Consider the following 17,803-nt stretch of genomic DNA (forward strand, 5'->3'; position numbering starts at 1 on the left):
CAGGGAGGTGGGAAGGCTGCACACCAGCATGGAGCCTGCCCAGCGGCTCTGGATTTGGCCAACTTTGCTCTTGACGCTCACTCCTGCAGTGTTTTCCATGATAAGGACAAAAACAGACACGTTTCCCTGGTTTGATCTTGTTTTCAGTGACTAAGAAGAGATGTTTTGCAGACGGCATAACGTATTTCAGAGGAGGATGTTTAGCTTTGGCGTTCACTTTGCAGAAATCCTCTTTGAGGAGGTGCCGGGAATGCACCACTGGCATTGTTGGGATTCCACAGTGTCCCTTTCCTCCCCGTAGGACTGATAACCCGGGGCCTGTTTTCTACTTTTGGAGCACACACATCTTGTGAACGTGGTGCTGGAGGTGGGAAGAAAAGCCACAATGGCAAAAATATCCTTGGGTGAGGATTAAAAATAAATAAATAAACAAACAAACAAATAATCTCTCTCACACACACACACACACACACACACACACACACCCGAGCCACAGTGATGCTGACGGTCAGGTTCTAGTGTCTAAACAGTGATCCATTTTCCTACTGGAGGGTGGGCAGAGAAGATTTGTTATGAAAACCTTGACTTTAAAAAATAAATACTCATGATTTTTACTTTCATTTAAGATAATGTATTTTTTTTCTTATTTTGGGATTTCACAAACAAATAACTTTTTGCAGCTTCAGTTATTTCTATGTGCGGATCTCTCAGATCTGCTTGTATATTGAGCAGGAAGCTCTTTGTTGAGTTAAGGCTGTTCAAATTGTTAAAACCAAGGGGATCCCCTCACACCGCCATTCCTCTGATGTCATTCTTTTGAAAAAAAAAAAAAATATATATTTATTTATTGGTTTCAAAGAGGAAGGGAGAGGGAGAGAGAGATAGAAACATCAGTGATGAGAATCATTGATTAGCCGCCTTCTGCATGCCCCACACTGGGGATCAAGCCCACAACCTGAGCATATACCCTGACTGAGAATTGAACAGTGACCTCCTGGTTCATAGGTCGACACTCAACCATTGAGCCACTTCAACTGGACTGACCCTTTCTTTAATTCAGATTTTAAAAGGGGATTCAGAGAGCTATGTGCCTAGAACATAGTTTATGAGTTCATCCATTCATTCATTCACTCAGTGCCTGTGGGTGCAGGACACCTCTGGGTGCTGGGACATGGCGAGGAGGAAGGCTCCCTGTGGAGTGACAGTCGCTAAGACCTGTCAGAGCTGCCTTGCTGGCTCGCCAGTGCAGTGGGACACAGTGACGTGTTTTGGTCCCGGCCCTCCCAGTGAACATGCCCGGTTAACTGTACCAGATACTGTGAAAGCAGAACAATGAAAACATGGTCCCTGCTCAAGAAGGAACTTGGGTCTTGGGAACAGAAGGTCTGCCTCTGACTCCTAGGGCCGCCCGAGCCTGGTGAGACCTTGGGGAAACTGACACCACTCAGTTCACACATCTCTAATGGGGAGCAAATAGGATCCCTCATGCAGGGGGCCTGCGAGGATCCTGCCAGCCCTGGGGATATAGGGCAGCACCCACTGGTTGCACCATGGAGGAATGCTGTACATGTCTGACTCAGAATCAGTTGTAAAAATGTAAAATGTGGCTGTTGGGACAAAACTGGAAAGCCATGCTATGCTGTGTAGAGCTGACTGTGCAGAGCTGACTGTGTACTGGAATGCCAAAGCCAGAGACTGCTGGAGGAGGTGAGCCTGGAAGAACAGGATTTTCACATCTGAAGGGAGATCATTTTATTACTGGGGGAAAGAAGTGGAAAGTAGGGGTCATACAAACAGTGTGAAGACAGAAGCTTCTCTTACCAGCAATCTGCAAAATGTTCTCATCCATGCCCTGGTGGGTGTTGCTCAGGGATTAGAACATCGACTTGTGCACTGAAGGGTTGCAGGTTAGATTCCTGGTCAAGGGCAGGGACCTGGGCTGCAAGTTCAATCCCCAGCCGCGATCGGAACGCATGCAGGAGGCAACCGACTGATGTGTCTTTCTCACATTGATGTTTCTCTCTCGTCTCTCCTTCCTTCCCTTCCACTCTCTTTAAAAATCAATGGAAAAAATATCCTCGGGTGAGGGTTAACAACAACAACAAAGTGTTCCCTTCCTCGTGGTGGCCAGATAGAATTGTGCTAATGTCCGCAGTGAGAATGCGAGCATAAGATGCTCCCTGAGTTTGAAGGGTTTTCAGTGCTCAAAGTGGACTGTAACATAATGAACGACAAAACTGAGAAGTCTGAGAAGACCTCACTGGTTTTAGGAGGTATTTTACTTTCTTGGCCATTTTGGCTTCAGCACAGGTAGGTTTAGGTGAGTTTCAGGATGCATGTCAGGGATGCAGACAGGTTTTATTTTGTGTCTACACTGACTGATTGGGACTGAAGGCAAAGGTGCCGTGTTGAGGACTCTGAAGCTAGGTTGGGCTTAGGGAGAAAGTGCAGTGATAAAATAAGCCTGTATTGATATGTTTAGGGCTTAGATTCCATAGAGGAAAGTACAGCACAAATGTCACGAATCTGTTATCTCTGGCTAAGATATCTTTCTGGGTACCTGGCAACATTAAGACACTCATGTATTTGGTCAACAATTATTTATTAAATTTCCGCTGGACACAGCACTGTGTTTTAACTTTAGACTCTTAGCCCTCTGGTTTCTTAATTAGTTAATAAGAGATTTCAGGATGTTGATAGTTAATGCTGTTTGGTTAACCACTGGGGTTTTTTGCCTCTGTCTCAGAAGTATTTGAAAACATTTTATGATCAAAGTCAGCTTTCTTGTGGCCATAAATAACACATTGAATCTCCTTCATTTATCATTTCCTGCTTTTTATTTAGCAGACGATATATACATACGATTTAATTTTTCCAAGTACCTTTTGAAGTCATCATCAATAATCTGACTGTTGAGATAGGAAAATACTGAGAAATTAAAGAACAATGTGCCTGATTTGACCCCAGTCAAATGGCAGGCGTGTTTCTCGCCCCTGCACCTGGCTGTGTGCTCCATCACTTGCCTGTAGGACTGCAGACCTCTGCATCTCAGCTCTGCAGTAAGTTCTGGTGGGAGAACTTTCAGAAGTTATTTCCAGGGCAACAGGTGAAAAAGAACGGATCACATTTTCTAAGCATTTTGTGGACCTGAATTCTGTACTTTTTCAGAGACTATGTGGAATATAAAATATCAGTCACTGAATTTTAAGATTAAAGTTGGGAATATATTAACACCAGTAAAAAACAAAACAAAACAAAACAAACAAACAAAAACAAAAACGGAGTGGTTAAAACCAGCAAAAGTGGAACAGAGACTGATGTGGTGGGAGACCCTCTATGGCAGTGGTTCTCACCCTTGGCTGCACATTAGAATCACCTGGGAATCTTTTTAAAATCCTGATTTCTGGGCCTCATCCTCCGGAAATTCTGTTTCTTTGTTACTAATGTTGTGGCCCCACCCCGTAACAAAGAAACAGAATTTCCAGAGGATGAGCCCCAGAAATCAGGATTTTTAAAAGATTCCCAGGTGATTCTAATGTGCAGCCAAGGTTGAGAACCACTGCTCTAGAGGTATTAACTTGTGTGTATCATCTTGACCTGTCATGGCTCCTCTCTGACCGAGACAGTCAATGAATCCCACTCTGGGGAAATAACTCCTTGGTTGGTGGCTCCCTTCTTATTTCCTGGAATTAAGCTCAAGGCTGCACTGAGGCTCATTGGCTCCCCATTTCTGCTTAGATGCTCTTTTAAACAAGGTGTGTGATAAACTAGAACTATTCATTCCAAGCTGACATGCATGGAGACCCTCCCCGGTGCCAGGTGCCATGCTGGTGCCGGGGCCGGCCTGCCAGGCAGGTGGGGACTCTTGTCCTCAGGAGGGAGGGCAAGCCCTGGCGGAGTGGTTTCCACTGGCCCAGGTGCATATCTGTCGCAGCCATGAGGGCCTCTGGAATTGCTGGGCAACGTGCTTCCAGGTCTTGGAGGTGCCACTGGGAACCGGAGTGGATGTGTAGCCCAACATTGTGACTCATCTCCGTGCTCAGCTGATAATGTGTGATGCCCAGAGAGAGGCTGTGTTTCTATCCAAGAGCTAAGCTCTTTGTTCTTTCTTATAAACACACTCATTGATCTCACTAACTAAAGCAATTATCTTCATTTAGCGATCTTTTCCAAAAGCATTATTTCCACTCCAAAACACCACTTTTATTTGCCAAGTGCCACAGTGTTACATCCTGGCAATGGGTCAGCATGTACTGCCAAATTATGTAAGCCCTTGGTTGGGTTTAGTCCTGGCTGAGCAAGAGTGTCTGGGGAGTGCGAGCTGGTGAGGTGACCCTGTGGCTGAAAACGGAGAACAGCTGTCCTTACCGTCATTCATTAGCTCGGTGTTTACACTGTGATTGGGAAGGAAATCCACGTTTGCCTAAGACACCAGTGCCCAGCTGAGAAATGTCATACTGTGAAAATGTTGGATTGAGGTTTGTTGTCAAGGAAATATAAACTGTGGACATTTCATGAAATTCAAACATGCGGATTAATTTGCTAACAGGGAGCTAAGATTGCAGTAAACCACACTGGCCTTATTCAAAGATTGAAATGTAATTAGTGTTGACTGTAGTGGCAGCAGCTAATGAAAAGGACTATAAAACCCTAGAAAAGAATTTTATTAATAAAAATTAGAAGAAATATTTTTCATAGAAAAGTCAGCCTCACCGTAAGAAGAGATTATTGGTGAGTAAAATGACCTCATTTAGTAAATATCATCAAAAAAAGACATCACAGGGAATGAACTTGTTTGTATAGGTGCTCTTCTGTTAAAGAACATTTTTTGGGGGGAAACTTTAATGAATGGAGACGCTTCTGGAGACCCAGAGTGAAACATGCCCACGTGGCAGGGAACCGGGATCAGGACCCACCAGCCCCTTGTTTCGTCCGTCGTGCATTGCTTCCTCTGCCCAAGGCACCCCCGCTGCTCTTGCTCTAGTATTGAAGTGTGTCATACATATTATTGGCCTCGTCAAGCTAAATGTTAGCTCTCTCCTTTCCAAATATCCCACTCAAAAGATAGTAAAGGAATAAAAGCTAAACCCACAAAGACAAAGAATGGCAGTGGGGACTTAGAGGAGAGCTCTGAGGCATATGGAAGAGTGCTGGCTGATTAGCGGAGTGATAGATGCCTCAGCCTACAGTGCGGCTGTGTAGAGGTGAGGGAGTTGGCCTGCAGAACTGCTGAGAGGCTGCGAAGGCAAATGCTACTTTAGAAGGCAGGGGGAGGGGCCAACATTCAGGAACTTAAGAGACATGAGAACTGGGCAGCACCTCCTCCCACCTTAGATGTCTGGCTTCTACCTTTCCCACTCCTCCCACCCCAGAGCAGACTGGAGGTCTGTTCTCTGGAGAAACTGAAGTGGAATAATTTTGGAAGGGGGTGTGAGTGACTGAAAACAGGGGACGGAGAGCTGGGACCTCTATGCTTGTCTCCTGCCCTGTTCCATTATGCCAGCAGCCAGGCCTGTGTACCTGCAACAAGGGATGGGAAGCCTCTTTTCTTGACAAGTTGAACAGTTCTGGAAAAAAATGCCCCAGATACTGAAATGTATGGGCCCCTCCGTGAACAGCTTGGCACCGTTTTCTTACATTACTTGAAGCTCACCACGCATAACTCCTCCATGCATATAGAGCCTTCAATCTGCTTTTAGTACTTTGCTCTTAAATAGGACCAGCGGCTAAGGATCTGAGTCATATTAGGGAGGCCCCAACACGACAGACATGGACCAAAACAAACCAGAAAAGAGAAACTTTGTAGAAAATGGAGATGGTGCAGACAGCAGAGGAAAATGTGTTTTTTGAAAAGAGTTATAGCAGAAAGAGAAGCGATTTAATGTCTAACATGAGAATAGCACTAATGAAAGAGAATTAGTGATAGTGGAAATAACATTAAATACTTGAATTAGAGAAAACACAGTGAATATATATTTCTCCAAAAGTAGAACAAAAATTGGAGTTGAAAAGTAGATGAGATAGAAATGCGAAAAGTTGAAATTCAGTCTAATGACTAATATATTAGATGCAAAGATAAAAACAAAATCAATGGTTCTCTGAACATCATAGAAATAATACAAGAACATTTCATAGAACTAAAGACTAGTAGGTATCTAACAGTTGTGATGCAGCTGATGAAAGGATTTAAGGACAGAGATACAGAAAACAAGACAAGTAAAAATAGCAGTGACTTCTTAAGTCTAGAAAAGTTAAAGCTTTGTAAGAGAGAAAAGATGGCCAGAGTCCACAATGCGGCTCCTCGGTGAACAACGTGTGTGTAGTCGTGATACTATAAGGAGCTGGTTCTTGATTTTATTATTGGGAAGCTAGCAGAATGAGAAATTCATATGTGTGTTGTATTATTTACCACATGCAAAACTGGTAAATTAAGAAAGAGGCACAGTACCTAGCAACATGGACGCAAGTACTAGAAGAAACAGCTGTACTGTGTGCAGTTGGTTTCCTCTGGAGAATGTGATGGGGATGGGGGAAGTGGAGAGTCAAGGTGTTCATTATATTTCATTTTGCTGTGATTACAAAATAAAATTATTTTAAAATGTAACTGATAACCAGTGAAAATGAAAGTAGACATAATGAAAAATTTTGCAGGTGAAAGTACCTCTCGAAGTCATTCCTATCTGTAAAATAGGTGATGATGTCTAATATGTTTTACATTTAAAAGGATAATCGCCAAGCAATGCTGACAGCATCATGCTATTAGTAGGACACACATGTAGCCAGGAGGACCCAAGACAAATCAGAAAGACAATATAAGTAAGGATGAGCCATAGCTAAATTAAATAATTGGTAAGGTTGTATTAATGGCTATATTTTGAATGCCATGCCTTAAAAAAGAGACTATACCCAGCAGCACCCATTCAACACTGACAAAAATTACCCATATGTATGCCTACAAAGGAAACTTTAATACATTTATTTTTGTTAATCCTCACTCGAGGATACTTTTTCTATCGATTTTAAAGAGAGTGGAAGGAAGGGAGGGGGGGGGTAGAGGGAGAGAGAGAGAGAGAGAGAGAGACATTGGTTGCCTCCCACATGCGCCCCAACCAGGGCCGGAGAGCAACACTCTAACCACTGAGTCACGCCAGCCAGTGTGGTTTAATACTTATTAAAGGAAGAAATAATGGACTTTATTATCTGACTACAGTGCAAGTGGAAATGCACAAAATATAGAAATAAAGGCCCTCCAAGCCAGAACAACACAACAAACCTGCTAGATATGAAAAAACTTTCTCAAAAACAACTCCTGTGTCAAAGACAAAATCAAAACCACAAATTGAAACCATCTAGAAAATAATAATGGGGAGTCGGAGGGAGACCGCGTGGCAGACAGCCGCGTCCCTTGGGACAGGCACAGCCCCTGACGGGGAAAGGAGAACCGCGGGATTCCTGGCGCTGCCGGGGGAAATGAGAGCTCGGTCTGTGATCACAGAGGACTGAGCCTAAAGGGGGCAGCCTGAAGAGCTGACCAGACCATGAGTCCCGGTAAGAGAAGAAGCTTACAGAAACCAAGCCTTCCCCGTTTCCGCGGCCGGCGTTTGTTTGTTTGTTTTCACTGAACCCTGTTCATGGGACATTTCGGATACAGACGCTCACCTGTGCTGAAGAGAGGGAGAGGGTGCGGAGGAGTGGAATCTGGGGAGAGACTGAGGAGAGAAGGGGGGCCGGGAGAGGTGGCAGCGAATTGAGTGCTGAGACACCCCTGAGCCCACGTCTGAGGCAGCCATTCTCTCCGGAGAGTGAGACTCCTCCCCCCAGCCCCCAGGCAAGGAGCACAGCCACACCCAGATTCCACCCTGTACGAGATCAAGGATTAAAATAACCTGATCAGTCCCTGGGAGTTAACAGGGTCTGACCTATAGAGGGATTTTCAATCCCAGCAACAACACAGCACTGGTAACTCTTACCCAGCCAGCTCTGGGCAGTGAACTTCCACTGGACAGAGAGGCCCTGTAGCCTCAGAGGCCAACCCCAGAACACTGCCACCCAGAGGCTGACCCACAAACTGACTCTGTGCTAAACACAAAATAAGGCAGTCTGGGAAACAAATGCGGCTTGCTTTAAAATAAGGACTGTGGTTTACAACACAGAGGAACAGTGTATCGCAGGGGAACTCAACACTCTCCTGAATACCTGGCAGGTCTAAGGCGAGCCACACTGAAGAATAGAAGAACCGAAGGACCTTCACTACTGCAATATTTTTTTTTTCTTTTTTCACCTTTTAACTAAGAAACCAATTTTTTTTTTTTTTTTATTTTTTTTTCATTTCCTCTTTTTTTTTTTTTTTTTTCTTTCTTCTTTTTTCCATCACCTGATTTTACCCTTTTAATGACTACCTTCTTATTTTTAACCAGTATTATTACTGCTACCATTTTACTATTTTTTTTTAAAGTGCCATTTTATTTTCTCTTTATTTTATTTTGGGATTAGTGTTCTCCATTCTATTTTCATCGTTATATTATTGGTTGTTTCTAGTTTGCATTTATCTCCAGGGAGCTGTTGCTGGAATTTGTTGGGATTAATGGCTGTTCTATAGGAGTATTCTCCTCATATAAAAAGTCTCTTCCCCTCTTCCACTTCATTCTCTCTATTCGCTCTTTTTTTTTCTTTTCCTTTCTTTTCTCGCTTTTACTTTCCCCCCTCCTTTTTCCCACTTTCATTTTTGCACTCCTTTTTTTGGTCCCTAATTTTCTTTTCTTTTTTCTCTTTTCTCTTTTTCTCTTCCTTCTTCCTTATCCCCCAATTCTCTTAATTCAGGTGGTCACCTTTATTTGGGGTTATTAATATCGTGAATATATTTGTGTATAGTGCCTGGTACGTGGTGCCTTGTTCTGTTGTATTTTGTGCCTTTAAATCAACACAGCAGATCCAAGCAACAGCAACCTCCTGAGCACCACACCCTCTGCTGAGGAACAGCAGCTGTACGTGAAACCTCGCCCCACCAGCCAGAAGAGCCACCACAGCTGTGAACAGCACCCACCAGAGGAGTTGCTGCCAACTGAAGAGCAGCTGCTACCGCAACCGCCCGAAGAGGAACCGCAGACCAAGGAGTCACTGCCACCAAGGGAGCAGCCACTGAACGACTCAACGTCTAGATATGTCAGTGAGATCAAACATGGGTAGACAAAGAAACCCCCAAAGGAAAGAGAAGGAGGACTCTCCAGAAAAGCAGCTAAGTGATACAGAGGCATGCAACATGACAGAAAAAGAATTCAGAATAAGGGTCCTAGAGTGCATAAACCGGATGGAGGAAAAAATCGACAACCTCAGCAAGAAGCAAGAAGAAACAGATGAAAAAATCGATAACATATGGAAGAAGCTAGAAGAAACAGATGAAAAAATCGATAACATATGGAAGAAGCTAGAAGAAACAGATGAAAAAATCAACAACTTAAGTAAGACCCAAGAAGATATGAAGAGTGATATAGCTGCAATGAAAAACTCCATTGAAAGTATCAACAGTAGACTAGGAGAAGCGGAGGACCGAATTAGTGATTTAGAAGACAAGGAAGCAAAACACACCCAAAATGTACTGCAATTGGAGAAAAAAATGAAAAGACAGGAGGAGAGCCTAAGGGAGCTTTGGGACAACATGAAACGAAACAACATACGAATAATAGGGGTACCAGAACAACAGAAGGATGAACAAGGATTAGAAAACCTATTAGAAGAAATAATATCAGAAAACTTCCCTGAGGTGGGGAAGAAAAAAGTCACACAAGCCCAGAGAGTCCCAAACAAGGTGAACCCAAAAAGACCCACACCAAGACACATCATAATTACCATGGCAAATGTTCAGGACAAAGAGAGAATCTTACAGGCTGCAAGAGAGAGACGGAAAGTTACATACAAGGGATCTCCCATTAGATTGTCAAATGATTTCTCAACAGAAACACATCAGGCCAGAAAAGAATGGACGGAAATTTACAAAGTGATGCAAAGCAAAGGACTGAATCCAAGAATACTCTATCCAGCAAGGCTATCATTCAAACTTGAAGGGGAAATAAGAAGCTTCACAGACAAAAAAAGGCTAAGGGAGTTTATCACCACCAAGCCAGCAATGCAAGGAATGCTAAAGGGACTGGTATAAAAATAAGAAATAAAAAGCTCAGAAAGAAAACAGCCACACAAAAACAGAAATGCCTACAAACAAGTACCTTTCAATAATAACTTTAAACGTAAACGGACTAAATGCTCCAAACAAAAGACATCGAGTGGCTGAATGGATAAAAAAACAGGACCCATACATCTGCTGTCTACAAGAAACCCACCTCATTAGAAGGGACTCACACAGACTGAAAGTGAAAGGATGGAAAAATATCTTTCAGGCAAATGGAAAGGAAAAGAAAGCTGGGGTAGCAATACTTATATCGGACAAAATAGACCTCAAAGTGAAGGCCATAACAAGAGATAAGGAAGGCCACTTCATAATACTAAAGGGATCAATACAACAAGAAGATATAATCCTGGTAAACATATATGCACCCAATGCAGGAGCACCCAAATTCATAAAAAAAAAACTCCTGGAAGATATCAAAGGAGACATCGACAACAATACAATCATAGTAGGGGACTTTAATACACCACTGACAGCACTGGATAAGTCCTCTAGACAAATAATCAGCAAAGATATAGCAATCCTAAATGACTCACTAGATCAGATGGACTTAATAGACATCTTCAGAACACTTCACCCGAAAGCCAGGGAATATACATTCTACTCAAATGCTCATAGGACATATTCAAAAATAGACCATATATTGGGTCACAAGCAAAGTACCCCCAAATTCAAGAAAATTGAAATCATAAAAAGCGTCTTCGCAGACCATGATGGCATAATATTAGAAATAAACTACAATAAAAACAACCCAAAATACTCAAACACCTGGAAGCTGAATAGCATGCTATTAAATATTGATTGGGTTACCAATGAAATCAAAGAAGAAATTCGAAACATCCTGGAAACTAATGACAATGAAAACACAACAATCCAAAACCTATGGGACACAATGAAAGCAGTCCTGAGAGGGAAGTTTATAGCTCTACAGGCCTATCTCAACAAACAAGAAAAAATGGTAGTAAATCATCTAACTCTACAACTCAAAGAATTAGAAAGAGAGCAACAAGAAAACCCCAGAGTGAGCAGAAGGAAGGAGATAATAAAGATTAGAGCAGAAATAAATGACATAGAGACCAAAAAAACAATACAGAAAATCAATGAAACCAAGAGCTGGTTCTTTGAAAGGATAAACAAGATTGACAAACCTCTAGCCAGACTCACCAAGAAGCAAAGAGAGAGGACCCAAATAAACAAAATCAGAAACGATAGAGGCGAAATAACAACAGACCCCACAGAAATACAAATGATTGTTAAAAAATACTATGGACAGCTCTACTCCAACAAACTAGACAACCTGGAGGAAATGGACAAATTCCTAGAAAAATACAACATTCCAAAACTCAATCAGGAAGAATCTAAAAATCTCAACAGGCCAATAACTACGGAAGAAATTGAAGCAGTCATCAAAAAGCTTCCAGCAAACAAAAGCCCAGGACCAGACGGCTTCACAGGGGAGTTTTACCAAACATTCAAGGAAGAACTAAAACCTATTCTCCTCAGACTACTACAAAAAATTCAAGAGGAAGGAACACTTCCAAGCTCATTCTATGAAGCCAGCATCACCCTAATACCAAAACCAGGTAAAGACAACACAATGAAAGAGAATTACAGGCCAATATCCCTCATGAACATAGATGCCAAAATCCTCAACAAAATCTTAGCAAATCGGATCCAGCAGTACATCAGAAAGATCATACACCATGACCAAGTAGGATTTATCCCAGGGATGCAAGGATGGTACAATATCCGCAAATCAATAAACGTGATACATCACATAAACAAATTGAAAGAAAAAAACCACATGGTCATAGCAACTGATGCAGAAAAAGCATTTGACAAAATTCAACACCCATTTTTGATAAAAGCTCTCAGCAAGGTGGGAGTAGAAGGATCATACCTCAACATAATAAAAGCCATATATGACAGGCCCACAGCCAACATCATACTCAATGGACAAAAACTAACACCATTTCCCCTAAGAACAGGAACAAGACAGGGATGCCCCCTCTCACCACTCCTGTTCAACATAGTACTGGAAGTGTTAGCCATTGCAATTCGGCAAGAAGAAGAAATAAAAGGCATCCAAATTGGAAAAGAGGAAGTAAAACTGTCCTTATTTGCAGATGACATGATATTATACATACAAAACCCTAGAGACTCCATCAAAAAGCTACTGGACTTAATACATGAATTTGGCAATGTAGCAGGATACAAAATTAACCCCAAGAAATCCGAGGCATTTCTATACACCAATAGTGAACTTTCAGAAAGAGAGATTATAAAAACAATCCCGTTTACCATCGCACCAAAAAAATTAAGCTACCTAGGAATAAACTTAACTAAAGAGGTAAAAGACCTCTACTCAGAACACTACAGGACGTTGAAAAAAGATATAGAGGAAGACATAATCAGATGGAAGAACATACCGTGTTCATGGATTGGTAGAATCAACATCATTAAAATGTCCATACTACCCAAAGCAATCTATAAATTCAACGCACTTCCCATTAAAATACCAACGGCATACTTCAGAGATCTAGAACGAACTCTCCAAAAATTCATCTGGAATAAAAAAAGACCTCGAATAGCTGCAGCAATCCTGAAAAAGACCAAAGTAGGTGGGATCTCAATACCAGATATCAAGATGTATTACAAAGCCACTGTTCTCAAAACTGCCTGGTACTGGCACAAGAATAGGCATATAGATCAATGGAATAGAATAGAGAGCCCAGAAATCGGCCCGAACCAATATGCTCAATTAATATTTGACAAAGGAGGCAAGAACATACAATGGAGCCAAGATAGTCTCTTCAATAAATGGTGCTGGGAAAATTGGACAGATATATGCAAGAAAATGAAACTAGACCACCAACTTACACCATACACAAAAATAAACTCAAAATGGATAAAGGACTTAAATGTACGACAGGAAACTATAAAAATTCTAGAAGAATCCAAAGGCAACAAAATCTCAGACATATGCCGAAGCAATTTCTTCACTGATACAGCTCCTAGGGCACTTGAAACTAAAGAGAAAATGAACAAATGGGACTACATCAAAATAAAAAGCTTCTGCACAGCAAAAGAAACCATCAACAAAACAACGAGAAAACCCACTGTGTGGGAAAACATATTTGCCAATGTCATATCCGATAAGGGCCTAATCTCCAAAATTTATAGGGAACTCATACAACTTAACAAAAGGAAGATAAACAATCCAATCAAAAAATGGGCAAAGGACCTAAATAGACACCTTTCAAAAGAGGACATTCAGAAAGCCAAGAGACATATGAAAACATGCTCAAAGTCACTAATCATCCGAGAGATGCAAATCAAAACAACAATGAGGTACCATCTCACACCTGTCAGACTGGCTATCATCAACAAATCAACAAACGACAAGTGCTGGAGAGGATGTGGAGAAAAAGGAACACTTGTGCACTGCTGGTGGGAATGCAGACTGGTGCAGCCACTATGGAAGACAGTATGGAGTTCCCTTAAAAAACTGAAAATGGAACTCCCATTTGACCCTGTGATCCCACTTCTAGGAATATATCCCAAGAAACCAGAAACACCAATCAGAAAGGATATATGCACCCCTATGTTCATAGCAGCACAATTCACCATAGCTAAGATCTGGAAACAGCCTAAGTGCCCATCAGTAGATGAATGGATTAGAAAACTGTGGTACATCTACACGATGGAATATTATGCTGCTCTAAAAAGGAAGGAACTCTTACCATTTGCAACGTCATGGATGGAACTGGAGAGCATTATGCTAAGTGAAATAAGCCAGTCAATGAAGGAAAAATACCACATGATCTCACTCATTCATGGATAATAGAGACCATTATAAACTTTTGAACAATAATAGATACAGAGGCAGAGCTGCCTCAAACAGATTGTCAAACTGCAGCAGGAAGGCCGGGGAGGGTTGCGGGGCAGGAGGTAGGGGGGTAAGAGATCAACTAAAGGACTTGTATGCATGCATAGAAGCATAACCAGTGGACATAAGACATTGGGGGATAGGGGAGGCTAGGGGACTGTCTAGGGCGGGGGGATAAAATGGACACATATGTAATACCCTTTGTAATACTTTAAGCAATAAAAAAAAAAAAATGAAAAAAAAAATAAAATAAAATAAATGGATAGCCCTAAAAAAAAAAAAAAATAATAATAATAATAATAATAATGGAAACATTACTCTGGTGGAGAACTGCTTTGCCAGTGTCCATTCTTTTCTCTCTTCTTACTAACAGAATATTGATTTTGTTGAGAGTCACTGACCAGCTAAAAACCCTCTTCACAGGCCTCCTTTTAGTCAGCAGAACTTGGGGGGAGGGGGTGGCTATATGATTAAGGTCTCACCAATAAGATGCAAGGGATTATAGATGGGCGGGGCTTCCAGCAGAGCTTAAAATGAAGGTTGACTGAGCTGTCTAATAAGCCTTTGCATATGTGATAGTGGATTAGTCATTTTGTAATCAGAAGGTGTCTATACACCTAAAGGTAGATGAGCGCAAAGATAAAGGTGTTCCTCCAAAATATCCAGGGATCCATTCATCCCAGCCTGGACTTTCTACCTCTTAGGGAAAAAAAATTCTAACCCTTAAGTCGCTATTTTGGGTCTCTTTGTTAGTAGGAACCAACAAAATTCCTGACACACTCACATATCACAATTTATGGAATGTAATTAAAGAATGAAAAGAAACAAATGAAGCATGCCAATCAATAAATTGGAAACAAAAACAACAAAATAAAGGAAAGCAGAAAGAAATGAGGCTCAAAGTGGAACTCGATAAATTAGAAAAACGAAAAAAAGAGGCTAAATCTAAGAGCTAGTTCTTTCGGGAAAACAATAATTTAAAAGATATATAAACATATATATTTACCTGCATAATCAAGAAATAGGTGAAGAAAGCACAAGTAGACAAAACTAGATCATGAAAAATAGATATAGAAATGAAATGATTTATACTTTGCAACACTGTGCAAATAACTTTGAAAATGTGGATCAGATAGGCGATTTTCTTGGTAAACATGCTATGAGATTGACTCCAGTATATAAAGAGACTCAAAGAGACTAGTAACATTGAAAGACATGAGACAGCCTTGACCTGAGACCAGTTCTTACTGCTCTTCTGGCATCTCCTTTGCTGTTGGATTTTTCAGTGGGAGGGAAGTGGATTTCTGGTGAGACCTCCCGTGTGGCACGCTGGTATCGGGGTGCAGTCTCGGACAAGGGTGGCCACACACCAGATAGGTGAAGGCAGAGATTCTTGGCATTAGGACCCATCCCAAAATAAAGAGCTCCGAGTCTCCCATTTTTTTTAAATGACATTTTCCAGATCAATATGCTACTCGATCTTTTTTAGTAAGAAAAAAAAAAATCATTGAAATTGTTTTCAAAATATTCCTTAAGGTTTCAAATGTTTCAAACGGTCTATCCAAATAAAGATTTCAAAGGAGGATTATGCATTGGAAAGGTGGAGAGGGTTGTTTTGACAGAAAAACTAACGGTATAGGAAGAAAGAAAAGTGGTGAGCATCAGAACACTATTAATTAAGTTCATGGAAAAATACCTTGTTTTCACATGCTGGTAACTGGAATATCCCTACTGGTTAAAAATAAATGGCATGAAGTGTGAGGAAACCAGTTAAGGGGGGGGGAAAAAATGAAGCAACCAGAACAGCCGGTCATCTAGAAAGAGAATCATGAAGTTATGCCAAAGACTTCAGATCATTACACCAAGTCATCCACCCCGAGGCCAGGGTTTAAGCCCTGTGTTGACAAACACCATGGTTGCGTGAGCCCGGGGGCATCCAGAAAGACCTGCTTGGACAAGCATTTGGTTCTGGAAGTTTCCTTGCTGTTTAAAGTGTGTTGTTTTCTCTGACCTTTGAAGTTTCCCCACATAATCTTAATGAATTCTAACATACTGTCCTCTTTTACCCCATCTTTCCCTGGTAGCGGGAGCAGTGAACCATGGAGCTGTACTTTGGTGAATATCAACACGTGCAGCAGGAATACGGTGTCCACCTGAGGCTGGCCAGTGATGAAACCAAGAAGTTGAGGAATTCCCAGCACCCTAAGGCAGGCTCCTACGGGGTCAGTATTCGGGTACAGGGGATCGATGGCCACCCCTACATAGTCCTGAACAACACGGAGCGCTGCCTGCCAGGCACACCTTTTTCTGAAAATGGGCCATCGTTTCCACCGCCAGTGATAAATGACCTGCCTGTGCATCCCAGCAACGGGGCTGGGCTAGAGGAGGACAGTGCGGACGAGCTGCCCTTTCCAGAAAACCCGTATGCCCCACCCAGCTCAGGGAGAACCCCAAAGCAGCCCCCTCTCTTTGAGGGCAAGCATGGAGCTCTAGAATGCAAAGAGGGGCCCGGGAAGCCATCGCAGGTGCTGAACTTTCAGAGGCATCCCGAGCTTTTGCAGCCCTACGACCCTGAGAAGAATGAGTTGAGCTTACACAACCACCAACCTGCGCAGAGTAACTGGCTACAGACCCTAACAGAAGAAGGCACCAACAGTAAGAAGGGCTGGACTTACTTTTCCAAACCCAGTCGTTCCCAGCCCGCCAGCCCTCCTCTGGAAGAGCTGGCCAAGTCCAACGTGACGGCCATTCGCTTATGCAGCTCGGTGGTCATCGATGACCCCAAGAAGCAGACCTCCGTGTGCGTGAATGTGCAGAGCTGCGCCAAGCAGGGGCCGGCGGCGGCGGAGGCCCCCTCCCCGGGCGTGAGGCCCCCACCTGCCCTCGGCCCGCACCCGCACCCCGAAGCCAAGAAAACCAGGCCGGATGTGCTTCCCTTCCGGCGCCAAGACTCCGCGGGTGCCGTCCTGGACGGAGCGCGCTCCCGGAGGTCCTCCTCCACGTCCACGACGCCCACCTCGGCCAACTCCTTGTACCGCTTTTTACTGGACGACCAGGAATGTGCCCTCCACGCTGACAATGTGAATCGGCATGAAAACAGAAGGTATATCCCCTTCTTGCCAGGAACCGGGCGGGATATCGATACGGGATCGATGCCCGGCGTGGATCAGTTGATCGAAAAATTCGACCAAAAACCTGGGCTGCAGAGAAGGGGCAGGTCTGGGAGGCGAAACAGAATCCACCCCGAAGACAGGAAGAGGTCCCGGAGCGTGGACAGCGCCTTTCCCTTCGGCCTCCAGGGGAACTCGGAGTACCTGACCGAGTTCAGCAGGAACCTGGGCAAGTCCAGCGAGCACCTCCTGCGCCCCTCGCAGGTGTGTCCGCAGCGGCAGGCCCCGGAGCACCACCGCGGGAGGCAGAGCCCGGGGCACGCCTCCGCCAAGCCGCAGGGGGCCCACCCCAGGCCTCCCCAGCAGAGCAGAGATGGGAAAGCTCTGGAAAGCAAAGGTGGCCAGGAAAGTACCCCGGCGCATGCAGCCTCCCTCCCAGCGCAGAAAAAGGAGGAGGAAATCAAAACGGCCACTGCTACGCTGATGTTACAGAACCGCGGGCGAGCGGCGTCGCCTGACTCTGGTGCCAAGAAGATTTCTGTGAAGACATTTGGGTCCACCTCAAATACCCAGGTAAGACTAGGGTGTCTTTTTCCCCTCCCTTTTTAATTCCTGCAGCCTCAT

General features: G+C 43.2%; 1 protein-coding gene across 6 annotated transcripts in view; it reads left to right on the plus strand.

Moving 5' to 3' along the window:
* CGNL1 (cingulin like 1) overlaps positions 1-17,803 on the plus strand; it is a 159,188-nt gene that overhangs the window by 46,756 nt on the left and 94,629 nt on the right. For all 6 annotated transcript variants that reach the window (XM_036302705.1, XM_036302729.1, XM_036302735.1 and 3 more), the window contains exon 2: positions 16,154-17,752. In XM_036302705.1, the coding sequence (XP_036158598.1) occupies positions 16,169-17,752 (1,584 nt within the window). In that variant the 5' untranslated portion in view covers positions 16,154-16,168. The remainder of the gene's footprint in view (positions 1-16,153; positions 17,753-17,803) is intronic.

The sequence above is a fragment of the Myotis myotis genome, unplaced genomic scaffold (genome assembly GCF_014108235.1).
Source record: "Myotis myotis isolate mMyoMyo1 unplaced genomic scaffold, mMyoMyo1.p scaffold_m19_p_1, whole genome shotgun sequence".
Classification (NCBI taxonomy): domain Eukaryota; kingdom Metazoa; phylum Chordata; class Mammalia; order Chiroptera; family Vespertilionidae; genus Myotis; species Myotis myotis.